Here is a 26,237-nt window from a genome sequence, read left to right as displayed (position 1 = left end):
TGCATTCTCCGTGCCATTTCTCCTTGCAAGACTGAATCTTCATACTTTTGCAGAGTGCAATTGCAGGGAAGATAGATACCGAAACCTCCCCATTTGAAAGACAGGAAGTGAACATTGAAGATGTTGAACAGCGTCACTCACTCTTTGGGGACTGTTTGTTTCCCAGTTGCCTAGGGAAATATAATCAACTTCTCTCTAAAGACCCATCCTCTTAACAGGAACTGACTCTGGCTTTTCTGAAACTGGGGCTGGCAGCAGACGCCAGAGAGAGGGGGCCATGAGGTCCCTCCTAAGTGAGCGGGAGAATAAAAGGGGAACCGCTGGAGAATCAAGCTGAAGGCCAAAATTGGTTAGGAATTATGGCAGATCACAGTGAGAGTCTGGAAGAAGAACCTGGCCCTCCTGTTGAGTTAGATATGACATGGAAGTACCAGCTAACAGTAAAAGATTTCCTGGATCTTCCCTATCCAGTCTAATATGCTAAGTCACCTTTTCTGTATAGCCAAAGCCCCAACACTGTTCCACCAGCCCCGAAACTCAGTGTATACTATCTCCTGTGTTGCACAATTTCTATACAATCAGCCACAAGCAAAAACAAGATTAAGTCCTGGTATATAATGTTTTGCCTTGTCTCCAGAAAAAAATGGCAATAAAGCTAACTCAAGGCCTTTCAGAATGCCCACTTGTCAATCGCCTGGTGTCATATGCTGTCGAGTGAGTCTTCCTTCCTCCAAAGGGAGGTGTGGCTCTGCTTCAAGATGCGCCTGAAAACTCTCGATTCTTGCTTTCCAACTGTAAGTGCATTTTGAATTTGGCTCTATTTTCTGTTGCTGCAGGGCAAAAGGAAAAAAGGTGCCAAATGCTAAAAGCACAAGATTCTACCAATATCTGGAAAGGAAGAATCTGGAGCAGGAAAAGCCAGAAGCTCATCTCCAGAAACCTGTACACTCTGCATGTTCACATTAAGCCAAATTAGCTGTGATTCCTGCATTGCATGGGGGGAGTAGGAGCAGACGGCCCTTTGTGCCCCTCCCAACACTACAGTTCTTTGCTTCTATGTTTTGGCTGAGCATTGCATTCAAATCAGCTTGTGTTGTGAGAGCACCCGACCTTCTATGCTCATCTGCAGGAATATTACACAAGCTCAACACAGGGAATAGGACAGGCACACTTAGTTATGGCTTCCTGTGGAGAAGTGCACAATGCTTAAGCCAGACATTGCAGGGATCAGATGTGCAACCAGGGATGGTCAAATCTGTCAATTTCACTTTCTTTTTTTCTGTATTTAAGTTCAGTTCTCCAGACCAGTTTGCAGTAAAAAAAGAGTCATCCTGAAAATTCATCAACATTTTAGCGCAATTTTTTCCTAATATACACTTTTTTGTATGCAATTTTGCCTAACACAATGCATTTTGGTATATCATTTTCTCTATAATGTGCATTTTATACACACTTCACTTTAGTATATGCATTTATAACGCTGTTATACTTGTTGGAAGTCATCCAGAAAGGCTGGGGCAACCCAGTCAGACGGGCGGGTACAAGTAAAATTATTCTTATTCACACTCCTTGGCTAGAGAACTGCACTGCAGACTTCAGAGGTCTGCTAATTCCAAGGGATGGCTGTGCTTCAGCTCTTCTCTTATTCCGGAAAGTACATACAGTGGTACCTCAGGTTACAGACGCTTCAGGTTACAGACTCCGCTAACCCAGAAATATTACCTCAGGTTAAGAACTTTGCTTCAGGATGAGAACAGAAATCGTATTTGGTAACTTCACGTTTGAGTGCAAACTGAATCGATTTCTCCCCAGGATTTCTTTGCAACAAACAGGAAATGCACTAGCTGGCTCACGAGTACATTTTTGCTCCTCCATCTGCAACTATGATTCTATATAAAGCCTAACACAGGAAGTCTCTACAAAGCATAGCTATTTTTCCTGCTAACATGAGTCAGAACTTCTAACATGTACTGGGTTTTGCATTCTGAATCTATTTCTTAAGGACTTCAGCACAGTTGTGACACTCCAAAAGGCTTGGCTATCTTTTCGGATTTTGCACATGGGAATTCATGAACACATGTTGTGACAAAGCGTAATTACAAGTTACAGTGGTACCTTGGTTTAAGAACAGCTTAGTTTATGAACAACTTGGATTAAGAATGCTGCAAACCCGGAAGGAGGTGTTTTGGTTTGTGAACTTTGCCTTGGAATAAGAACATGTTTCGCTTCCTGTTGATTGTGTTCCATTTGTAAATTGAGTCCCCCACTGCTATGGGAAAGCATGCCTTGGTTTAAGAACAGACTTCCGGAATGGATTAAGTTCATAAACCAAGGTACCACTGTATTGACCATGTGAGTTTGAGCCGAGGCACCGTTGCTTCAATGGGGCAGAAGACAAGCAAAGGATCTTCGATGGAGAACCTCCTGGTCTTCCTGTGTAGCCCTCAGGACTCTCCGCTGGGCATGCCCGCTCCCCAGACTACCCGCTCCTCTACTGGCCCCGATCCCCAGGCTTTTACCCAGCTGGCATGTGTCCTTGAACTGGGACCATGCCTCAACTGAGGATGGATTGAGGATGTTTTTGGCAAAATGTTCTTGTTTAGTCAAGCCTACCTAGATATGTAAGCTTGACATGTATGTCATTTAACATTTGATATGTCATTTAACTAATAATAATGTACAAGCGACTCGCCACTTATGCAGGGGTAGCGTTTTGGGGACCCATGCACATAAGTGGGGTGTCCACTGCAATACATACAGCTTCCCCCCATAAGCCCTTGGAGTCTTTAAGAAATAGGGTTTATTCACCTATTTACACCTTCAGTCTGCGTGGAGGAAGTGCAGATCTCACAGCAGGGTCATCTCAAGAGGGGCTTTCCTCCTTAGCAGTGCAGTCCTGCAGTCCAAGGCATCTCTCCCAGCCAGCCAGCCTGCAGCCAGCCTACCCAAAGATGGAGCCCAGTCTTTCTTCTCCCATTCTTCTTCCCTGAACACCCTACTAAAAACTCTTTTCCTGTCATCTCACACCGTTACCCTGGCAACCTTCCAAGCTCCCAGTCTCTGTTCACACCTCAGGGCAAGAAGGGAGGACAGTTCTTTTGCATTATCAGTGGCCCTCCATGGCCCTCTATTGTTCCTTAATGGCCCTTGCTTGGCCAGGCTGTTTGGCAGAGGCTGGCCCAGGAATTCCTCTGCAGCTGTTATTTCTCCCTTTACATCCCAAATGACCCAGATCCTACCATTTATTAATTTCTAGGGTTTAGGTAGGCGATCCCCCTCCCAAATCTATGACAATACTGTACATTGGTGTGAAAAAGTCACATAATCATCAAAATTTTGCACCTTGTTTGTGTAACCACTGATTGTGTAACCACTATTAATTCAAATCAGAGGTACTTTGCAGTCATTGCTATCATGTTACATTCAAAAGGGACTTACTTGATTTCTGTTTGGCCTCCTGCCTTCCGGGCAATTTGAACCAGCTCCTTCCCGTACCGCTCTTCTGCTTGTGCCCTGCAAAAAGAGAAGAAAAAACTTCATTATTTGAAGTTCAAAGAGTACCAACGCCCATATATTTGGGGGTCTCTTGCCCTGACAGGCCTTGTACTGGTCACTATTTGGGTACATTAAAAACAAGCCTATAAAAGTAAGAAAAGGGAGATGGTGCAAGCCAGTGTTGGAAAGGGGCAGCTGCACGCCCCATAAATGAAGACAAAACTGAATGGGATTCTTGCAGTAATTAAGAACTGCTGCTGGGAGGGAGGAGTAGGTGGAATTTTCCAAAAAGGCCACATGGGCAGTTGTGCTGCACAGCTGCAAAAGGCTTCCCCTTTGCAGAATTAAAGACATGCAGCGGACATGAGCCTTGTGATGTGAGCACTGTGCAACAGTTGCACGGCAACGTGACACATCACAGTCACTGATAGTGCTAGATGGTGATTGAGTTGCTTTTCTCTGACAATTGCAATTTCTTGTTAGAACTATTGGAGGAACAAAATCTGTCACAAGGGAGGTGCAAAATAATAAAAGTTCCAAGGCCATGGAAACAATTCTAATAGCTCAAGCAACATTGTGTTCTCTTGGTCATCTTCACAGCAACCCTGAAGAAGCAAGTCACTAATATTCCCAGTTTGAAGAGAAAGCCTAAGAAACAGCAATCCTCCTCAAATCAAAGGAATTCAGTTCATATGCTCAAAGAAATAGTTTTTCCTCGTGGATGCGATGGCAGGACAGAGATGCCAACCCACAGCTGGGTGCATGGCAACATTTCCTAATCCAATGCACTGCCAAGTCCCACATGTCTACGCAAATTCATGGTGGCATTCTTTTCTTGTGAATCTGGTCTGGGACCGTAATAAATTTCTTTCTTTCATTCTTTTCTTGTGCCCAGGGCTAGCAGGAATTACAAAACCCAAACAGCACTGAAGGCAGACTGCAAAGCAAGGTCACGTGTCCACATCACAAAATTGCCATGTCCCCCTTTGCCTGGTGACAGCTCTCTTTTTTACCTCTGGACTTAGAACTTGGAAACCCAAACAATCACTTTTGCATGCCATGGCAGTCAGAGGAGAGTGTCTGCACAATTGTAACTGCTTGGGGAGGAGCAAGCCAGCTAAACAGTCGTTTGCTTTTTTCACTTGTATGATTGTTTGTTATGCTTTTTCAGCTCTATGGCCACATAATGTAGAATCTGAATCAAATTTAACTGAGAAAATGAGAAATTGAGAGAAACTGAAAATGACCCATCCCCCCCTCACCTTCTCCAACCCGGCACCATCCAGATGTTGTACAGTGGACTACAATTCCCATCACCCCTGGCCATTGGCCATTCTGGCTAGGACTGATGGGAACTGTGGTCCAAAACATGGAGGTCACCAGGTTAAGGAGGCTGGTCTCACCCCTTCACCGTCCCACAGCATCGCCTCATTTGACCAGCTTCATGTCCTGGAGGTCACCCAAAAAACCCCCTAATGCCTCCCATATATTTTAGATGACAGCTCCCAACAGCTCCAGTCGGGAGGAACCAGAAGGATGATGGGGGAAGGCATCCCTTAAACCAGCCAAGTGAGCCACCCCCAAATTAGTTCCAGGGGCCCAGAGCCATTGAAACCCACCTGCGCTTCTCACTCTGCCTCCACCCACAGCAGGTTAACCACCCTGGCGCCTATGCGAAGCCACTGTTTCCACCAGGAGAAAGAAAACTTTGCTCACATGTTTTAAAATAGCTCTGGAGAGATGACAGGGGTCTGTGTCACTTGTGAGTGTATAATGATTCATTAGCAGGACACCGGGAGAGCCCATTTTACTCTCAGGGGCTGTGATTCTACAAAGGTGGGGGGGGGGACAGAAGGGAGCACTGGGTGGGGAGACCTCACTGCTTTCCTGAAGCTGAATGTTGGGCAGCTGAAAGACTTCTTCAGGCAGCACATAGTTGCACCATGAAACTCCCTCCCTCCCCCAGGAGACAGGGAGGGCCACCAGCTGGGATGGCTTTAGAGAGGATTGGACAAGTTCATGGAGGAGAAGGCGGTCAAGGGCTGCTAGCCAGGATGGCTCTGCTCTGCCTCCACAATCAGAGGCAGCCATGCTGGAAACCGCGGGAGGGGAGACGGGGCTCTTGGGCTCCAGTCCTGGTTGTGGGTTTCACTTTGGCGCATCTGCTCAGCCGCTGTGAGAACAGGATGAGGATCCATATGTGCCGCTGGCCTGATCCACCAGGCTTCCATTATTCTCTTCTCTTCCAAGTATATAAATATGCATTAGGAAAAATTCACAATTTTCATAATTCATCAGCATCTTAGCGTGAATTTTTCCTAATGCATACTTATATTTCTCTGCAGTTTTGCCTAATATCCACATTTTTGCCAAGCAGCTCTCACCTAATACAATGCACGTTTGCACGTTCCTCTTTAATATCACTTAGCCCCTGGACTTACTACTTCAGCCAAGAAATGTGCTATGAAATTCAAAGAAGTGCACATTTTGAAGGATGGCATTGTTTCAGCAAGCACAGATATCAAATTTCATCCCCACTCAGAGGAGTGCAAGGCGACGTATGTGGCTCCCTGCCTCCCCATTTTCTTTCCCTTCTTCCCTTCCCTGTGAGGGAGGTTCCACTGTGGCCCTTGGCCAGAGATGGTAGTGCACTCATAGATTTGTACCAGCAGGACTAGCACCTTGAATTCATCCCAAAACTTAACTGGGAGCTGGATCATTAGCCATCACTGTTGCATGTTTTCTCACTGGCTGAGTGGGGATTTGAACTCTGGCTTCCCAGGTCCTCCTCTGGCACTTTTAATCTCTGCTCCACACTAGATCTCTCCAGCTCAGTGTCTTTGCTTGCTTGCAATTCTCTCTCTCTCTCTCTCTCTCTCTCTCTCTCTCTCTCTCTCTCTCTCCCCTTCCTCCCTATTCCGCAAGGAACAGCAGGTGGAGGAGGAACGTCTTAGTCTGTCCTTCCTCCAGCAACTTGCTCTGCTTCTGAGCTGGCCAGGAAGGAAGAGGTCTCTCTGCAGCCAGCCCAGAAACCAAGTGTGCTGCTGCAGGAGGGACAGAGTGTCCCACTACTACCCACCACAGAGCTGGAATAAATCCCAAGGGTCATCTAGTCCACCCCCTCCCTGCAATGCAGTGGAGGAGAGTCCACCACTTTCTGAGGGTGTCCGTCCCACCACTGAATGAAGGTTACCACCGGCAAGTTCTTCCTAATGTTTAGCTGGAATCTCCTTCCTTACAATTTGAATCTATTGGTTTGGGTCGTCTCCTCTGGAACAACAGAAAGCAAGCCTGCTCCATCTTGGTCCAGGGTGCGCCCAGGGCCCCCACAGGGCAGGGCAGCCAGTGTTCCTTCTTAATCGCCCTTTTCAGTTACCTTTGTTTGATGAGGTCTTCCACATCCTTGCACATCTTCCTCCCATCCAGCAGTCGTTGTAGAAGTGCATCGTACCCAGCATGGACAGTGAATTCTTTGCACTAGGAAATGGGAATTATGAATTCCAATTAGCTAAAACCATTCTCACCACATAAACAACTAGATTAGTCAGTCTTTGGGAATTATGTCTCCTTTTAAAGACTTAGAGGTGGGGGGTCTTAGCGCTGCACAGTCATTTCCAATGCAAGTTGCTATCGCTCAGCAGCTCACCAGGCGCTGCCCTTGGTTGCTCCCTTGGTGCTCTGGACAGTGAAAAGACCCACCGCCCTGGGGGAAAGGAGGACAGAGCAAAGAAAAATCACATCTCATGCATGTTTAACTTGCACAGTTCCAGCCATAAATGGTTGAAGGCCAGCTGGTTGAAATGCCACAAGTTAAATGCAAGTTTAAAAGTTCCAGATGAAATTAATTTGTTTTGGTCTATTTTACTGTGGTTTTAACTTATTGTAGTTTTAAACTATGGGTGTAATTTTTTTACTGATCATTTTATTGATTCATCTTTTTCGTAAGCCATTTTGAGGGTTTTTTCTGCAATCAAACAGTATATAAATTTCATGAAATAAAAAAATACATAGCTAGAATGCAAGGAAGGCAGAGAGCTTTTAAGTGTTCTGTCCGTTGGGGGGGCAGCAAAGGTCCAGGAGGCTGGGGGTGCTTGAGCAGAGGTGGTTCTAAGGGGTGGGCTGAAGATGTGATCATGCTGTACCCCAGAGCTAGGCCATGTGCCAAGAGAGCATGGAAGCATCTTTACAAATGTGGTTGTACTGTGTTGTTTTATGCAAGCAGCCAAGGGGATTCTTTTGGCTTGAAACAGAGGAATTAAATAAAATGAATCAGTATCATGATGCAAATTCACAACTGATGTTCTAGGCTTCATCAAGTATAGCAGTCCGTGTGTCCCAGTAGGTTTCGTCCACCTCCCTGGGGGTAGCAGTGTCACGAAGGCAAGAGAATACGGATGCTCTTGGGTGTGAGTCCTGGCAGAAGTGCTCCCTGCTTGGCAGCCTTTTCCACCTGGCCTGGGAGGCCCCTGACTGACTCTAGCAGCAAAAGCTGAGGCTGCTGAAGAGGCCAGAGACCATCTTGACCGTCTCTTGGGGCAGACCCAGGTCTGAGCTTCCACAGCCACCATCCGCCATGAACCACCACTGGCAGGTGAAGGGGTTTGGGACAAAGGCGCCTGTTCCTGGGGTGACCCAAAAGCAAATAATCACTTCCAGGGGTGGAAATTTCCCCAGACAATCTTACATGACCTTACAGGTCTAAAATACAGAAACAGCTGCTGCAGGATACAAACACACATGGGATGGGATGGGATGGGATGGGATGGGATGGATGGATGGTTGAAAAGGAGAAGGAGTTCAACCCTTTCCACTGCCCCCAGCGGGAGATTTCCTCTATTTGCAAAAAGCAGCAAGGAAGGGATTTATTGGGATTACTGTAGGGAGAGAGGTCAAACTCTTCCTCTTTGCCCACTTTACTCCTAATCCTGCGTGGGCCTCCCATGCTGCCTATTTCCTTTTTTTAAAAAATGCCCATGAAAGAGACAAAACAATGGATACAGCTAGAGAGGGACACAATTGGAAACACCTGCGTCACAGCATACCCACTCCTCCCAAACAAACTAAGGAAAATTCCCACAACACTTAACAGGTACACACAGACCAGGCTCAAAGCATGGAAAGCAGAAATAGACAAACTATCCCCAATCCCACTAATTCTCCTGGCGCACCACCCATTATTGCACCACGCAGCACAAAACCTCCAAATAAAAACCTGGCAAACCAAAGACTTTTATCGCCTAATAGACTTCTATAAAAATAAGAAACCTTTGTCAACACAAGAAATACAGGACAAACTAGAAGACTCCTAAATGCCCTGGTTAACACATCACCAATTACATGCCCTCTTAAATAATCCAGCAGTAAAATCAGCAGCAACTAGGCCCCTGACAACCTTTGAAAACCTCTTCCTAACAACAAAGGGACACGGCAAAGGGATGGTATCTGCCATATACAAAATATACAAAATACTACTCCAAAATCCCATGAACCCCCTAGATGCAATCAAAAAACAATGGGAGGATGACATAGGCTTTACCCCATAGGATTAACCCCACTCAGTGGACCATAATATGGTCTAAACCCCCCTTTAAATCCATATCAACGAAAACAGAAGAACTCACTCTGAAACTCACCTACAGATGGTACCTAACAACAAGAAAATTAGCGCTAATACGCCTAGGAACCTCACCAAATGCTGGAGAGGGTGCACCTACACAGGCACATACCTCCACATGTGGTGGGAATGCCCCAAAATCCAACTATTCAGGACAACAGCCATATGAGAAATAGCCTTACTAAAACAATTAACAAATAAACTGAAACTGACACAGGGACAAATAAAAGAAGATGCCTTCACCCCGGTATGGCTCCCCTTTATCACATACACAGCTCAACAAGACAACAACAAGAATCCATCAGCAGCATACAAATCAATCTGGCTAACCTGATCCAAAACACCCACCCACCCCACTCACACATGAAGACAAAGCTCACCACAGCCAATCACAAATGGAAAACCACACCCTAGGCCAACCCCAACCTCTTTTCCTGCTTGGCAGGGGGTTGGACTCGATGGCCCTTGTGGTCTCTTCCAACTGTATGATTCTATGATTCTCTCACCACCAAAGGAACACAAGTCAATAGCAGAGAACCTGCACAAGCGATGTTGACACAAAACCCCACACATACATTAAGTAAAATAGAAAGATCGCCACCTGACCCCACCCCCACCCATCTCCCCCCCTCCACCTCTTTGCCCCTTTTCTTCCTAATGTAACAGTAATGTCTCAACAAATGAAACTGATCTGTAAAAATGTTACTTGGAAAAAAATGCACATACTTTTGTAAACCAAGAAAATCTTTAATAAAAACACATTTTTTAAAAATGCCCATTAAATGCCCTATCACTTTTAATGTCACTTTTTGTTTGGCCCTATGACCTGTGGATGAGTGGAGATTTGAACCTGGGTCTTCCTAGCCTAGTCTGACCTGCCACACATGCCTACCCTTCTTAAAAGTAGAGACAAAGATTTCCAACTTCACTGAAGCACAGGAGAAAAGTCAGGTTATGCAATGACCCAATTAGCCTAAAGAGATAGTATGTCACAGTCACAAAATTGACACATAAGGCAGCTGGCTGTAAGAAAAGCAAAAAAACCAAAAAACCAAAAAAATTTAAAAACTTTCTCTCTATATATATATATTCTAAGCATATCAAGTGGACCAGCAGCAACTGGTGTGGGTGGGGAAGGGAACAGCTGCCTAAGTCATATACAACTCTTCCTTTAATGCTTTCTTTAAAAAATGGTATACATCCTAACTTGTCTCCAAAAGGATGGGGGGGGGGGGAGTGAGACACCTTCCAGGCCTCCTTGTGGAAAAGATCCCTAGAGAGGGGGCCACCGAAGGTAAGGCTGTGTCTCCAGCAGCCACCATCCTGTACTAAGCTCATTTCCCTGAGAGGAAGCGCCAGGGAATTCATAGGACCTGCTTCTGAATAAACATACGTAGGATTTGTGCTGCCGTTTCCAGATTTTTGTGCTATAGATACAATGACAACACACCGGTAGAGTAGCACAGTGGATATTTCCCAGCCAACATTTAAAAAGAAAATGGATTGCACCATGGTGTAAAATGCCTTTCAGAGCATCTTTTTTCAAACCCGCCCCCCAAATAACTGAATCAGCAAACCTACAGTTGTGTTCGCCATCTCTCGAGTGTTCTGCCACACGGCTGGAGACGGACAGCCTGGAGGGCTCTGAGCCTTCTGGAACAGGCTGCTGGAGAGAGCAGCTGCTGGCGCTGCTGGCGCTGGTGTGCCAAATGGTCACAGCCACGTTGCCCGTCCCCTTCTGAGGCTGCCTTTGAATCATCAGATTCAAGACAGGGCTCAGCCATTGTCAGGTTTTCCCACCAGGGAAATTACACTGGATTTTACAATACAGGAAGATGAAAAACTGTATTGCAACAAGTCAGATAATGGGCTAATTAGCACAGGGTCATAAGAACATATAGGAAGCGGGTGGTGTTGTGGTCTAAACCACTGAGCCACATGGGCTTGTTGATCAGAAGGTCGGCAGTTCAAATTCCCATGATGGTGGTGAGCTCCTGTTGCTCTGTCCCAGCTCCTGCCAACCTAGCAGTTTGAAAGCACACCAGTGCAAGTAGATGAATAGGTACCACTGCGGCAGGAAGGTAAATGGCATTTCCGTGTGCTCTGCCACTCATCACGGTGTCCCATTGTGCCAGAAGCAGTTTAGTCCTGCTGGTCACATGACCCAGAAAGCTGTCTGTGGGCAAACACTGGCTTCCTCAGTCTGAAGCGAGATGAGCGCCACACCCCATAGTTGCCTTTGACCGGACTTAACCATCCAGCGGTCCTTTACCTTAACCGAGGCATAGGCAAACTTGGCCCTCCAGATGTTTTGGGACTACAACTCCCATCACCCCCAGCTAACAGGACCAGTGGTCAGGGATGATGGGAACTATATTCTCAAAACATCTGGAGGGCCGAGTTTACCTATTCCTGCCTTAACTCATAAGAACATGAGAAGAGCCTTCTGGATCAGGCCCAGAAGGGGGGCCCATCTAGTTCAGCATCCTGTTCTCACTGTGGTCAGCCGGATGCCCTCCGTGGAAACCCACAAGCAGGACTTAAGCACAGGAGCCCCTCCCCTCCTGCGGCTTCCAGCAAGAGGCATGCCGAAGCATTGCTGTCTGAGTAGCCCTTAATAGCCCTCTTCTCCATGTTGGTGGCCATCCCTGCCTCCTGTGGGAGCGAGTTCCACAGGATACCCGCCATGTGCAGGATACACCTGACCTGCACCGGCTGATCTCCAGGAGCCGTAGCCAGCGCAGGTATTGGAAGGACTAGGGAGCAGCCCAGGCCCACATAAGAGAGGAACACAGAAAGGCACCTACAGCAAGACAGACCTGCTAGTGCGCATAACGCAGCATGGTCTCCACTGACTGACAGGGGTCATCGAGGGTTTCGGGGTCTCTCCCAGAGCTACCTGGAGATGCCAGGGAATGAATCTGGGACCTTCTGTCTACAAAATAAATGCTCTGCCCCTGAACCACGGCCCTTCCCCTGCCAGCGGGATGTCAGAGAAGTCAGACCACCACAGCGGAAACGGAAAGAGTACTTTCTTAGTTCAAAGAATACAGCACGGAAAGTAGATCGTCATAAAGGTGGAAAGTTAGATTTCCTGTTTAGCAGCCTTTTTTTTTTTAAAGGCATTTCCTTCTTACCAAATGCTTGCACTTGCTACGTAAGTCACCTGACGTGAGGCTGGGCAGGTACAGAAACAACTAACCGTAAGAAACAGTGCACAGAATGTCCACGGTGTCTCTTGCACATTGCAATCATGTTTTTATTTATTTAATTACAGGCACCTGCATTTTAGAAAGACCACAGTAAAGCAGTTCGGTTTTGTTGGTGGGGGGGAATTTCTGTTGCTTTTAGTAGAAGCTTTTTTCAAAGCCACATTTGCATCACAAGAAAGGTGTGCCAGTACAAATTTTCATTGCAGTTATGATGGTTAAAGTCCCTGTTATGAGTGGGGGGGGGCAGATTCACCCATAATTCCTGGGTGCCAGATTCCCCCTCATAAGTTCTAGAGTTAGTAAATGTAGGGTATTGAATGCTTGCCGTCTTCACCCAGGTGTGAGACAGGTGAGCAGTGCAGAAACGCAGTCTGAATCATGTGGGGAGAAGAGCCATCCTGTAATACAAAGGAAGGGGCCTAGCTGGGTTTTTAAAATCAATTCTGTTAAGAGTTTTCAACATACAATACAATAAAAGCCAAGCTAATCTAAAGAAGATAAATAGGACAGAAGCAAGAATAAGCAAAAGAAGAAAATGAAAAAGAAGAGAAGAAAAAAACTAAAAATAAATAAAATAAAATAAAAACCAGGTCCACTATTACAATTATATCTTAACCCTTATTCCACACACAGAAGAGTGAGCCATCCCAGCTCTCACCCGGGAGCTTCCCCCTCTTCCCCCAGTCTCCCACCCTGGGAGATCCTCTCTATCATCCATCACCTTCCTGGAAGCATCTTCATCAATCCAAGATAGGAAACTTCAAAAAAACGAAGCATAGATATAGATAGATATAGATAGAGAGAAAACAAGAATTAAAGAAAACAGAAAAACAAAATAATAAGAGAAAGAAAAGAAAAGAAAAGAGGATCTTCTGATTCTCTCTGCTGCTGATTATGTATATGACAATTATGCAAAATATTCAAAGTATGTCAGGATACCATCTAGCTGCATTAATATCCAGCTTTTTCTCAGTCTGCTAGGTGTTGTTTTCTCAGTCTCCGCAGGCATCTCAAATTTGTCGTTTTCCACTCAAAAAGTACAAAAGTAGCTCTTCAGTTATTATTATGTGACCAAAATAGTCCTTCTGTGGTCCAATATGATGAATTTCTCCCCAGGGGCTCTAACAAATCTTAATAGTGTAATAGTCTGTACTTATTTGCTTGTTGTGTCTTCATTAAACCCTCGTCAGTTCCTTATATTCCAGTCCCATTTCCTGTTGGTCCTGCTTTATCCTGATTTAAAGAAAAAAGGAAAAATCCTTCTTCCATTCTTTTTCCAAACCAATCACTGAGAGCTTAGAGGCTTTTTCTTCCGTGTTTGCTTCCGTTTCTGCCCTCGGCCCTTTCTCTCTCAGCTTCATCTCTGCCTCTCCAATTGCCTCTTAAACCCCTTCCTTTCTCCTGTTTCCATCCTCCCATCCACTCCAACTCCTGCTGCTGTCCCATGCTCAGGCAGAAGTCAATCAGCATCTTTCCCCAACGCTCCTGTGCATTCTGTAGTCTGACAGAGATCAGATCTAACTTCTCTTAAAGTTCTGCGCACCTCGGATCTTAACTCTGCCAGCTGTTCATCCAGGAGGATTTGTAGGATATCAACGATTGGAGAAGCACCTGGTGTTGGCTTTGCCACATTGGGTTCTGCTAAGCTCCCCCTTGGGAGAAGTTCCACTTCCAGGAACTGGTCTCTGCTTGCACATTCCTTCCTCTTAAGAACTCTGTTTCATTTTCTGTGTCATTTTCTGTTTCATTTTTGCAGCCAACACAGCACGTACAAGACAGAGATTTATAGGCTGTATAAATTGAAAATTTAAAGCAGATTCAGAGCTATCTTATCAGTTAATAATAATAATAAATAATTTTTTATTTATATCCCGCCCTCCCCAGCTGAAGCCGGGCTCAGGGCGGCTAACAACAATAAAATAATACAACATTCTAAAATCATTTCATTATAAAATTAATTCAAATCAAGAAGGTGCAAAAAGGGTTTTCTTGTGTGTGTGTGTGTGTTTGTGTTTCTTTGTGGCTGATTAGCTGTTCTCCCTGTGCAAAGGTCAGAGGGGGCAGGGTTTCTGTTGAGGCAGGGGATTAGCTGTGGGAGGAGCTTATCAGAGCTAGCAGGGCAGTTTGATCCATCTTTTAGATTTAGGGGAGCTAGTCTCAAACGTTTGTTGGGGGAGACCTAGGTTTTTTTGTGGGGGGAGTTATTTGTCCTGTCTTCACGCTTTTTATGATGGAAGACCGCTGTAGCCACCGCCAGCGACACGTTCTCAAGATGGAGGGGGAGGGAACAGCTGCAGTCGCCTGCGGTTCCTGCGCAATGTTTGCCATCTTGCCAAAGGTTGCAGGCAGCTTTACCTGCAGCAATTGCATATTGATTGCCCTCTTAAAAGACAAAGTCCAGCAACTGGAGGAACGTGTAGCTACGCTCCAAAGAATTAGAGAGCTGGAGCTCTTCTTGGAAGCAACAGAGCACACCGTCTCCACCAAGGAGGAGACAGGGGACTCCCCTGAGAAGGAGGTTAGTTCACCAACACAGGAGCCAGATATATGGAGAAACGTGACTCAAAGAAGTAGGAGGCCCAGGGTTCGCTCTGATTGTTTAGAAATACACAATCGCTTCGAGGTCCTCTCCCCTAGCATGGAAGACGAAGAGCAGACTCCATTTGAGGATCTCTCCCTCATTACAGTCAATCAGGTATATGAAGATGAGGAGCAAAGTCAGTCCTCAGGGAATGTGCAGGCAACCTTGGAACGGACAGCTCACGGAAGAACCCCGACCAAACCTAAAAGGAGGCGTGTAGTGGTGATAGGGGATTCCCTACTGAGGGGAACAGAAGCAGTGATCTGTGGGCCTGACAAGATGTCTCGGGAAGTGTGCTGTCTCCCCGGGGCTAAGATCCAAGATGTAACTGAACGACTGCAAGGAATCATAAAACCCACTGACAAATACCCCCTCCTTTTGGTTCATGTGGGAACCAATGACACTGCAAGCAATAACCTCCAGAAGATCAAAAGAGACTACGAGGCTCTGGGCAGGAAATTGAAGCAATTAAATGCACAAATTGTCATCTCATCTGTCCTCCCAGTTGAACGACGTGGCCCAGAGAGAGAGGGAAAAATAGTAGAAGTGAACAGCTGGCTTCGCAAATGGTGTAAACAGGAATGGTTTGGATTCTTAGATCACAGACTGCAGTTTCTTGAAGATGGACTTCTGGCAAGCGATGGGCTGCACCTCACAACGGTTGGGAGAAATGTTTTTGCCAAAAATATCAGAAACCTCATCAGGAGGGCTTTAAACTGACTAATGTGGGGGAGGGAGACAGTGCTCCTGAAGGTAGGAGTCTATCAACTGATGAAGATGATCATCCAAATGTCATAGAGCAAACAGCACGCAGACCTAGTGGTGGGAGGAAAAAATCCTTAAATAAGAGACACGGGGGAATGATTAATGGACTTCAATGTCTGTACACTTATGCACAAAGCATGGGAAATAAACAAGATGAGCTTGAGCTCTTGGTACAGCAAACTAAATATGACATAATAGGCATCACTGAAACCTGGTGGGATAAGTCCCACGATTGGAATGTAATAATGGGGGGATACAATCTATTTCAGAGAAACAGACAAGACAAGAAAGGAGGAGGAGTGGCGTTATATGTCAGGGATGTGTATACCTGTGAAGAAATCCAAAATTTAGAACCTCAAAGCCAAAGTGAGAGCATTTGGGTCAAAATTAAGGGAGAGAAGAATAACAGAGACCTCATTGTGGGAGTTTACTATAGATCCCCAAGCCAAACGGAGGACATAGATGATGCCTTCCTGGAACAGATGGCCAAGCATGCAAAAGGAAGGGAGATAGTAGTAATGGGGGACTTCAATTACCCGGATATTTGTTGGATGTCAAACTCAGCCAAGAGCATAAGGTCAAACAGATTCCTCACTGGCCTTGCAGACAACTTCATTGTCCAGAAAGTGGGAGAAGCAACAAGAGGAACAGCCATTTTAGATCTGGTCCTAACCAATGTTGATGACCTGGTTAGTGGGGTAGAAGTGGAAGGATCATTAGGCGCGAGTGATCATGCTCTTCTGAAGTTTACTATACAGCGGAAAGGAGCAGCCAAGCATAATAGGACTCAATTTCTTGACTTTAAGAAAGCCGACTTCATAAAACTTAGGGAAGTGCTGGGTGAGATCCCATGGACAGTAATACTAAAAGGAAAGGGAGTTCATGATGGCTGGGAGTTTGTTAAGAGGGAGATAGTAAAAGCACAACTTCAGGCAATACCAATGAGATGGAAACATGGAAGGTGCCTAAAGTAGCCAGGGTGGCTATCTAAAGAACTTTTAACTGAGTTAAGATTTAAAAAGGATGTGTACAAAAAATGGAAAAGGGGGGAAACCACCAAAGAGGAATTCAAACAAATAGCCAGCACATGTAGACACAAAGTCAGAAAAGCTAAAGCACAGAATGAACTCAGGCTTGCTAGAGAGGTTAAAAGCAACAAAAAAGGCTTTTATGGGTATGTTCGTAGCAAAAGGAAGAACAAAGAAACAGTGGGGTCACTCAGAGGAGAAGATGGTGAAATGCAAACAGGGGACACAGAAAGGGCTGAACTCCTCAATGCCTTCTTTGCCTCAGTCTTCTCCGATAAAGAAAACAATGCCCGACCTGAAGAATTTGGAGCAAATGATTCAGCAGAGGAAACACAGCCCAGAATAACTAAGGAGATAGTACAAGAATACTTGGCTAGTTTAGATGTATTCAAGTCTCCAGGGCCGGACGAAAAGCATCCAAGAGTATTAAAAGAACTGGCAGAGGTGATCTCAGAACCACTGGCAGTCATCTTTGAGAATTCCTGGAGAACAGGCGAAGTCCCGGCAGACTGGAGGAGGGCAAATGTTGTCCCTATTTTCAAAAAGGGGAAAAGAGAGGACCCAAATAATTACAGCCCAGTCAGTCTGACATCAATACCAGGGAAGATTCTGGAGCAGATCTTTAAGCAAACAGTCTGTGAGACCTAGAAAGGAATGCTGTGATCACCAATAGACAGCATGGATTTCTGAAAAATAAGTCATGTCAAACTAACCTGATCTCGTTTTTTGACAGAATTACAAGCCTGGTAGATGAAGGGAACGCAGTGGATGTAGCCTACCTTGATTTCAGCAAGGCATTTGACAAGGTGCCCCATGATATTCTTGTAAAGAAGCTGGTAAAATGCAGTCTTGACTATGCTACCACTCAGTGGATTTGTAACTGGCTGACTGACTGAACCCAAAGGGTGCTCATCAATGGTTCCTCTTCATCCTGGAGAAGAGTGACTAGTGGGGTGCCACAGGGTTCTGTCTTGGGCCCGATCTTATTCAACAGCTTTATCAACGACTTGGAATGATGGACTCAAGGGCATCCTGATCAAATTTGCAGATGACACCAAACTGGGAGGGGTGGCTAACACCCCAGAGGACAGGATCACACTTCAAAACGACCTTGACAGATTAGAGAACTGGGCCAAAACAAACAAGATGAATTTTAACAGGGAGAAATGTAAAGTATTGCACTTGGGCAAAAAAAAAATGAGAGGCACAAATACAAGATGGGTGACACCTGGCTTGAGAGCAGTACATGTGAAAAGGATCTAGGAGTCTTGGTTGACCACAAACTTGACATGAGCCAACAGTGTGACGCGGCAGCTAAAAAAGCCGATGCAATTCTGGGCTGCATCAATAGGAGTATAGCATCTAGATCAAGGGAAGTAATAGTGCCACTGTATTCTGCTCTGGTCAGACCTCACCTGGAGTACTGTGTCCAGTTCTGGGCACCACAGTTCAAGAAGGACACTGACAAACTGGAACGTGTCCAGAGGAGGGCAACCAAAATGGTCAAAGGCCTGGAAATGATGCCTTATGAGGAACGGCTAAGGGAGCTGGGCATGTTTAGCCTGGAGAAGAGGAGGTTAAGGGGTGATATGATAGCCATGTTCAAATATATAAAAGGATGTCATATAGAGGAGGGAGAAAGGTTGTTTTCTGCTGCTCCAGAGAAGCGGACACGGAGCAATGGATCCAAACTACAAGAAAGAAGATTCCACCTAAACATTAGGAAGAACCTCCTGACAGTAAGAGCTGTTCGACAGTGGAATTTGCTGCCAAGGAGTGTGGTGGAGTCTCCTACTTTGGAGGTCTTTAAGCAGAGGCTTGACAACCATATGTCAGGAGTGCTCTGATTGTGTTTCCTGCTTGGCAGGGGGTTGGACTCGATGGCCCTTGTGGTCTCTTCCAACTCTATGATTCTATGATTCTATGACTGATTGCACAAGTCTTAGAGCCCATCTGTGAGCCCTGTTACCCTTGCCCTTTCTGCATTCTCCGTGCCATTTCTCCTTGCAAGACTGAATCTTCATACTTTTGCAGAGTGTCTCCCCATCGCACACCCAGGTCTCCGTCACACAAGCCAGGTCGACCCCCTGCGAGGTGAAGAAATCTCGCAGGGTTGCGGTTTTGTTGCCTATAGACCTGGCATTGCATAGCACCAGTGATGGAGGTGAGTAATCCTTGCTCACCCTACCCTCGTCCCTCGGGATGGGGCGCAGATTGGAAGGGATATGAGCGTATCCGTATCTCGGTCCCCCTCGCCGATAACATCTGCCCCCACCGCCATACCTCCCTCGCCCCTCCACGGTAGCAGTCCCAAGCCTCATACTAGCCTCCATTGATGACAATTGGTGTGATTCTTTCCCAGCCTAGTTGTTCTGCTTATAGTATCAACAACTCGATAACTCTAATTAGTCGAGTAGAACAAGCCAGCTAACATCAGCTACCTCTCTGATTATATGAAACTATTATGTTCTTTATCAGCCTACTATTATAATATTAGACATTATTAAAATTAAAAAATAACCCCCAAAACATTCCACAGCTAAACAGAACTACCATATAACGTACATAAAGGAAGAAAAAAACCCAAATAACAGGAGAACAACAATCAAGCATCTTACAGTAAGCAAGCAAAAACTTAAATATCATGAAACAAAGGACTAAAACAAATGGCAAAGGAAGGGGGGAGGGGGAAAGGGGGGCAAAAAGGTTCTTGTAGCAGACAAAGTTCTTTTAGCATCATGAAGTGCTTGTAGCATCTTGCGCCAGGTCAAGTCTGCTCAAATGATCTCTGAATCTGCCAACCTGAACAAGCAGGCGACATCGGGGGATGGGCAGAGGAAGGCAGGGCAGGCTCAGTAAATGCCCTGTTCGATGTCAATGCCGTGCCTGATAGTCTCGGGCAACTATTCTCTCAAAGAATAGTTGTATTCTTTCGAAGTCGCCAGTAATTAATTTAAACCTTTTGGTTTATTTTCTAGCCTGTTAATCAGCCCCCAGCAGCCCACCTGTTCTCTGGTGCTAATTAACTGACAGATAGAAAATCCAATTAGTATTTACTTCTAGTCTTAAAGGTAAAGGGACCCCTGACTGTTAGGTCTAGTCACGAACAACTGGGGTTTCAGCACTCATCTCGCTCTATACGCCGAGGGAGCCGGCGTACAGCTTCCGGGTCATGTGGCCAGTATGACTAAGCCGCTTCTAGCGAACCAGAGCATCACACAGAAATGCCGTTTACCTTCCCACCGGAGTGGTACCTATTTATCTACTTGCACTTTGACGTGTTTTCGAACTGCTAGGTTGGCAGGAGCTAGGTTGAGCAACGGGAGCTCACCCCGTCGCGGGGATTTGAACCGCCAACCTTCTGATTGGCAAGCCCAAGAAGCTCAGTGTTTTAGACCACAGCGCCACCCACGTCCCACTTCTAGTCTCAGAAATAGTTAAAAGAATGAGGTTTGCTGACCTCACGCCCTAATTTAAGGGCCATTGTGTGGTGCATGGGATTGGTGAATGTTCCTTCCTTGAGATGTTCCTTCACCCCTGAAAACTTCTGTCTCTGGCATGATGAATGTCTCCTTCTGAAGACATGTGAGGTTTATCCCTGAACTCCCTTATCTCAAAAGGGAGTTTTGGTATACCTTGGTTTCTTAATCAATACATTTCATCTCTGCCGACAGGAGCGTAAGCAGTCGATGACCAGCCCACCATCTTTCCTCCCCAGAGGTCCACAAACAATTAACTTTTGTGGTTGTGTGAGACCCTCCTCCCATGAGAGGAAGATGATCAGAGATGAAGGTCAAGGTTAGATATAAGCTGGGAGGGGGGAGGTTGCTGGGAGGCATGATGTCACCGTAGGAATAAAAGGGGTTTAGAGGAACAGGAGGAGAATTCCATGCAGGGCTGGCTGGGAAAGGCTGCATGCAGAGACCAGGGAGCCTGGCTGCTTATTGCTCTGGGCCCAAGCAGGCTGTATCTGTGAGGGGAGCAACAAGAGACACTCTTGGGGTGTAATGCTCTGCACCCCCTGCACCTAAACTCAGGTGTAAATATGTGTAAATAAACCATTTTCCTAAAAGACACTACCGTCTCCATTGTGCCTTAATCCATAGGAATACAAACCCTGGTTACGTGCCAAGACCCCTGGAATCTTGCACCTGCTCAGCAGAGACGGGGGTAAAGCCCCCTTCCCTCTATACTGCCGTCCTGATAAAAGCCACGCCTTCCCCACTGCTGCCTCTGTAGCTAAATAAAACAGAAAATTAAGATGTGGCTGCAAGAGATGCTATGAGAAGCACGTATAGTTAGGCCCATAGAGAATAAAAGTTTGAGAAGAGGTTTAAGGCATGGCTGCAGAAAGAAGTTCTTGTGAGATTTCCCGACATAACCACACTTGGGACCCTATGTGCTCTCGGGGCAGCAAGGGCCTTGCCATTTGCTGTTCTGACACAACAACATGTATTGGGGCAGCCCTGTGGTGAGGAAGTTGCCAGGGTACGTCCACACACCATGACCTGTAGCTCCTAACTGGACACGATAGCCTGGATGTCCCTGCTTCTGGGACACCCACAAACCAAAAGTCTTCTCCTGTGATAGCAGAGTGTGATGGCCAATCCATAGGCAAAGTGGAGTGGAAACATAGCCTGAAGCCCCCTACATCCAGAAACAAGAGGCCATTCATCATGTTGGATAGATCAGTGCTCCTCAGACTACAGCTCCCATCATCCCCAGCCAGCTTAGCCAAATGGTTATGGATAATAGGAGCTGTAGTCCAACATCTGGGGATAAAAGCTTGAGGAACCATGGGATGGATTTACCCTCCAGATTCAGAGGCAGTATATCACTGAATGTCAGTACTGGCAAGCAAGAGGAGCAGAGGGCTGTTTCCTCCATGACGCATTTGCTGGTTTCCTAAGGCATCTTGCTGGACCACGACATCACAGGGGGCTGCATCCGATGGACCTTTGGTCTGATGGAGGAGGGCTCTTCATGCCCTTATTTTTAGAAACAACCCCCACCAACTGGGAAAGGTCAAGATATTCAAGGGTGACACCTGAGCACCAGGGTGGGGCAACCTTTGCATAATAACATTCAGGTTTTGCATAAGACACTCTCTGTGTGGTGCCATGAGCATCCCCTCCACCCAAATAAAAGCAGCACTAGCAAAGTTGTATATCTAACACAAAAAGCACCACATAAGATAAAAACATGAGCTGTCAACAGCAATGAAAATTAGACCCATGTTCTGCCAGCATCCCCAAGAAAGAAGTTAGTCATTCAAAATTTAAAAATAAAATAAAATTAGGAGTTCATTTCCTTCTCTCTTTTTTAGCAATTAAAAGTTTGAAATAAGTGATTCTTTTAACTATAGTACAAGTGGACCCTAGAAGTCCCTTACCTTTTGACTGTGAGGATTCAGGTGTCCTAAAGAGGCCCCTTCCGCAGTTTCCTGTGGTAACCAGTTTGCAAACGTGCCCCGAAAACATTCCTAATGCACTGAACCAAACTTGCAGGCAAAACCGTGACAGTGCGGCACCAGGTGAATTCAGACCACACAGCCAGCCAGTGAAGGTGAAAATCAAGATGTTGGCACTTACCCAGAAGGCGTCTTTGAACTGCAGGTGTGTCATGAGGAGCTGCTGGAGAGGTTCCCCACAGCACCAAAAGGTTGGCGGAGAGGAACCCAGTTGGCTCTGGCTGCCAAGCACACAGAAGCTGAAAGAGGAACGCTCTCTTTTGCAGCTTGCAAAACAGCTCTGGGCGGTTTAAGGAAGCTGAGTGTGAAACGACTTGCTACTCCGAAGGAGAAAGCACACCCCAAACCTCACAGGTCTCCCTTCCTCTTTCCCTCCTCTTGCCCCACCCCTGTGCTCTGCTATCAACCTCACTTCAGTTCTGGCAAATGGTGAGTATTGAAATGAGGAAGCAAAAAAACACCCTATCATCTGTGTGCAAATGAGGCAGGGTGTGTTTTTTTGGGGGGGGGGGGAGGTTAGCGACAAGATTAGCTACACCCCAGAAAGCCAAAGTGTTGTCTGATCAATGGACAAAGCTACAAACTCTGGGAAGAAAACTGAGAGCAGGCCCATTCTGTTGACCACGGAGGAGGCTGCATTTCGTGATGCAAGGCAGTTTGCGTGTGTTTTTGGTAATCTTTTATGCTGGGCTCAAATCATACCCACAGGAAGCAGACCTGTGACGTTGCAGGCTCAGCAATTGCTGCAATAACAGAAGTATTTTCCAATTCTCATAAAAATTAAGGAAATGGGTAGATATCACTTGCCTCAGCTTAGCCTATTTGGATCAATATGTAGCTTTTGGATGTGCTGTGTTCATTCATTGCAACTGTGAATATGAATGAAGTGGTAGCACACAAGGAACGTCCCTGGAATACTAATAGAGAGTCTTCTCCCATCAATATCACTGGGCGAGAAGTTTTAAAATGTGACATTTCAGTCGCTGTTTGCAGATGGACCCGGGAACCACCATTTCCTCTGTTATGCCATTTGCAGATAAAACGTAGCAGAGGTTGCTTTTTGCCTGGCTATTTAGCTGGCGAGCACTTTCTTCAAACGAAATGGCAAACATTTTCACTGTTCCTAAGCTGGAAACAAAGAGCAGAAGAGAGTTAGCTGTTCAGTAGAACAAAGAAACTTCCAAAGTATCTTAAAAGGGAAATGTAATTCAATGTACAAAATACATGCCCATTAGGAAGCAGCTCTTGAAGTAGTTAATGATGAGCTTTCAATATAACAACCAGTGCTTTGAACTGGGCTCAGAAATGCACTAGAAACCAGAACAGCTTAAGCAGGAACAAAATCAGATGCTCTGAAAAGCCAGAAGTGCCTGCATGTGTCAAAATAGCTATAGTGGCTTCCATCAGAGAATCAGGGCCAGAACTAGAGATCTTTGCCTCTGGGACAAACAACATGAAACATGCCCCTAAGCCAAGCCTGCATTTTGCAATGTAAAAAATTAACAACAGTTGTAATACCATGACAAACAACAAGAATATATTATTTAAATATTTATTTTCATGTCTACCGTAGATCAAGAAAGGTACTGCTCAGTCCATGAGGATGCCTGCATGGTTAATGAGCAGAGTAAAAATGTTATCAGATGCAAGGAGGCTTCCTTTAGAAATGGAAGCTTTATCCAATTGAGGAGAACAGAAAGGAGCACAAATTTTGGCGAAAATGCAAGCAGGCAATAAGGGATGCTCCGCATGCTTCAGCCTAGTTTTGGCCCTGCTCCGTGTTACGGTTTTGAGCTGAAAACTCATTTTGCGGTGCCTGGGTTATGCTGGAGAGAAGGACCAGCTGGATACAACACCTGTGCTTCAGAGGGACTAGAAGTGGGGGCATCACATGCTCTGCAAGTTGCACCCCAGAATCCCTCACTGAGCAGGGGTGAGGATGCGCACCACAGTGACTGCTGAGACCAAAGCAATATCACAGATGCCAGAAATCTCTGTGCCCTACGTGGCACTTAGAGCCAGCCCAAGGCTGGGGGGAAGAAGCCAAGCAGAACATAAAACTGCCTCATCAGTTGCATTATTCCCTGCCTCTCATGAACTTCAACAAGACCACCTTCCCATTTGTAAGCACATTATATGCATATAAACTGCTCTAAATCAAAGTGCTCAGTTTCACTAGTGGAGGCTGGATTGACTCAGGGGTGCCCTCCAGAGGTGGCTGGACCACAATTTCTATCAGCCTCAGTCAGCAAAACCCAATGGTTGGGGGCGGGGGCATAGGCAAACTTGGCCCTCCAGATGTTTTGGGACTATGACTCCCATCATCCTGACCACTGGTCCTGTTAGCTAGGGATGATGGGAGTTGTAGTCCCAAAACATCTGGAGGGCCAAGTTTGCCTATGCCTGTTCTAATCTAACAGTATCTGGAGTGCACTGCATTGACTACCCTGGCATGAACTGAGTATCAGTCATGGGGGACCATAAGGAATTGCCTCCACACCACTACTTTGCACCCTGACTCCAGTTTGTGGGCCTTGTGATTTCGAGTGAAAACAAAGTCGATTCCACAAGCTTGAAGTCTGACCCACCCTGCTTTTCCACAGCACATCCCATTCTCCAAATTGCTTGTGCCAATTGCAGTGGGAGAAGCAGCAGGAAAAGTTGTGCCTTGGAGGGAGAGATGCTGGCTTCAAGAAGCCAGTCTCATCTGTGAATATACAGTGGTACCTCGGGTTAAGTACTTAATTCGTTCCGGAGGTCCGTTCTTAACCTGAAACTGTTCTTACCCTGAAGCACCACTTTAGCTAATGGGGCTTCCCGCTGCCACCGGAGCACGATTTCTGTTCTCATCCTGAAGCAAAGTTCTTAACCCGAGGTACTATTTCTGGGTTAGCGGAGTCTGTAACCTGAAGCGTCTGTAACCCGAGGTACCACTGTATATTCTTCTAATCTCACTCCGTCCTATTGTCCATCCCATTCCCTAAGTAGGAAAAGCCAGGGGGGGTCGGGGCCGCTTTGGCCTGGGGGAACCTCTGCCAACCTTGCACCCTCCAGAGATGTTCTGGACTGCCGTTCCTGTGATGGCTACGGCTGATGGGAGTCCTAGTCCAGAATATCTGGAGGACAGTGGCAAAGGCTGGTCTAGGGCGTAGCAAATATTTTTCTATTCCAGACCAGCCTGAAAGGCCTGTCGCTTCACCTGCAAATGGAGGGGTGGAGGCTGTTAAGAGAGGAGAGCTTATTCCTCTAGCAGCCAGTCATGCAAACCCACTTCCTCCAGTGTCACTCCAATGAAATCAATGAGTCTATTCAGCAGTGCCTGCAAGCCTTATCTACTGGCAGCTCCTGAAATAAGGAACTGGGCTGTTTCTTCCCATCTTACAGCTGTAACAAAATGGAGCAAGCAGAATTTGCTAATCCACATAAAACAGCAGCTGCTGCCTCTGCTGCCACCCTGTCCACATTCACTCCCTTCTCCTTTCTGTGAGTCTTCCACCGCAGATGTGGCTGGGCACCTGCGGAGAGCCCAGGCTGAGCACCAGAACTCCCTGCTGAGGACCTTCTTGCTGCTGCCCTTCTCTCTCACTCTAGCCTAGAAGCAGGCCACATTCACAGGTGCTGGCTCCCCAAAGAGACCACACCTGCTTTGCTGTTCCCTGGGCTTTTTAAGTCAGTGCAGGATGGCAGCTAAGTGAAGGCAATAAGGTAGGAAGAGCCTGCAGCAGCTAGACTGGGGACTGGGACTGGCCCTGGCCGCCGGGACCAGTGGTGTAGCACATGGGGGCCCCCAGGTGCATCTTCTGGAGGGGGTATGACTAGGCACCCCACAACAGGCTCCCACCAGAGCCTGGCTCCGGGATGCAAGTGAGCTGCTGAAGCTTCTTCTTCACACCCAGCCACAGCTCCACTCGTCCCAGCCCCCTCCCGGCTCCTGGGGTCCCAGGCGGGGGCAGGGGTACGCGGAGGGCGCCTGGTGGTGGCTGGGGATGTCAGCTCCCTAAATATTTGGGGGTGCTCGGCCCTCTGCCTCAAACCATTGAGGGGGCTAAAGCCCTCTGCGCCCAGCCCCGCT

At 46.5% G+C, this 26,237-nt stretch overlaps 2 protein-coding genes across 3 annotated transcripts in view; both read right to left on the bottom strand.

Moving 5' to 3' along the window:
* Window positions 1–22,513, bottom strand: part of PSTPIP1 (proline-serine-threonine phosphatase interacting protein 1) — a 43,678-nt gene extending 21,165 nt beyond the window's left edge. Inside the window, exons 1-3 of one of the 2 annotated variants that reach the window (XM_083460770.1) lie at window positions 22,287–22,513; window positions 6,872–6,972; window positions 3,439–3,513 (exon numbers count right to left, since the gene is read on the bottom strand). In XM_083460770.1, the coding sequence (XP_083316896.1) occupies window positions 3,439–3,513; window positions 6,872–6,972; window positions 22,287–22,319 (209 nt within the window). In that variant the 5' untranslated portion in view covers window positions 22,320–22,513. Of the gene's footprint in view, window positions 1–3,438; window positions 3,514–6,871; window positions 6,973–10,690; window positions 10,807–22,286 lie in introns of those variants that run through there. The other variant, XM_083460771.1, reaches the window with a different exon arrangement.
* RCN2 (reticulocalbin 2) overlaps window positions 16,133–26,237 on the bottom strand; it is a 31,813-nt gene continuing 21,708 nt past the window's right edge. The window contains exon 7 of the transcript XR_014516073.1: window positions 16,133–18,622. The gene's annotated coding sequence lies outside the window, so the exon portion shown is untranslated. The remainder of the gene's footprint in view (window positions 18,623–26,237) is intronic.

This window comes from Podarcis liolepis, assembly GCF_965112155.1.
Source record: "Podarcis liolepis genome assembly, chromosome: 9".
Lineage (NCBI taxonomy): Eukaryota > Metazoa > Chordata > Lepidosauria > Squamata > Lacertidae > Podarcis > Podarcis liolepis.
This window is presented reverse-complemented; position numbering and strand designations above follow the sequence as displayed.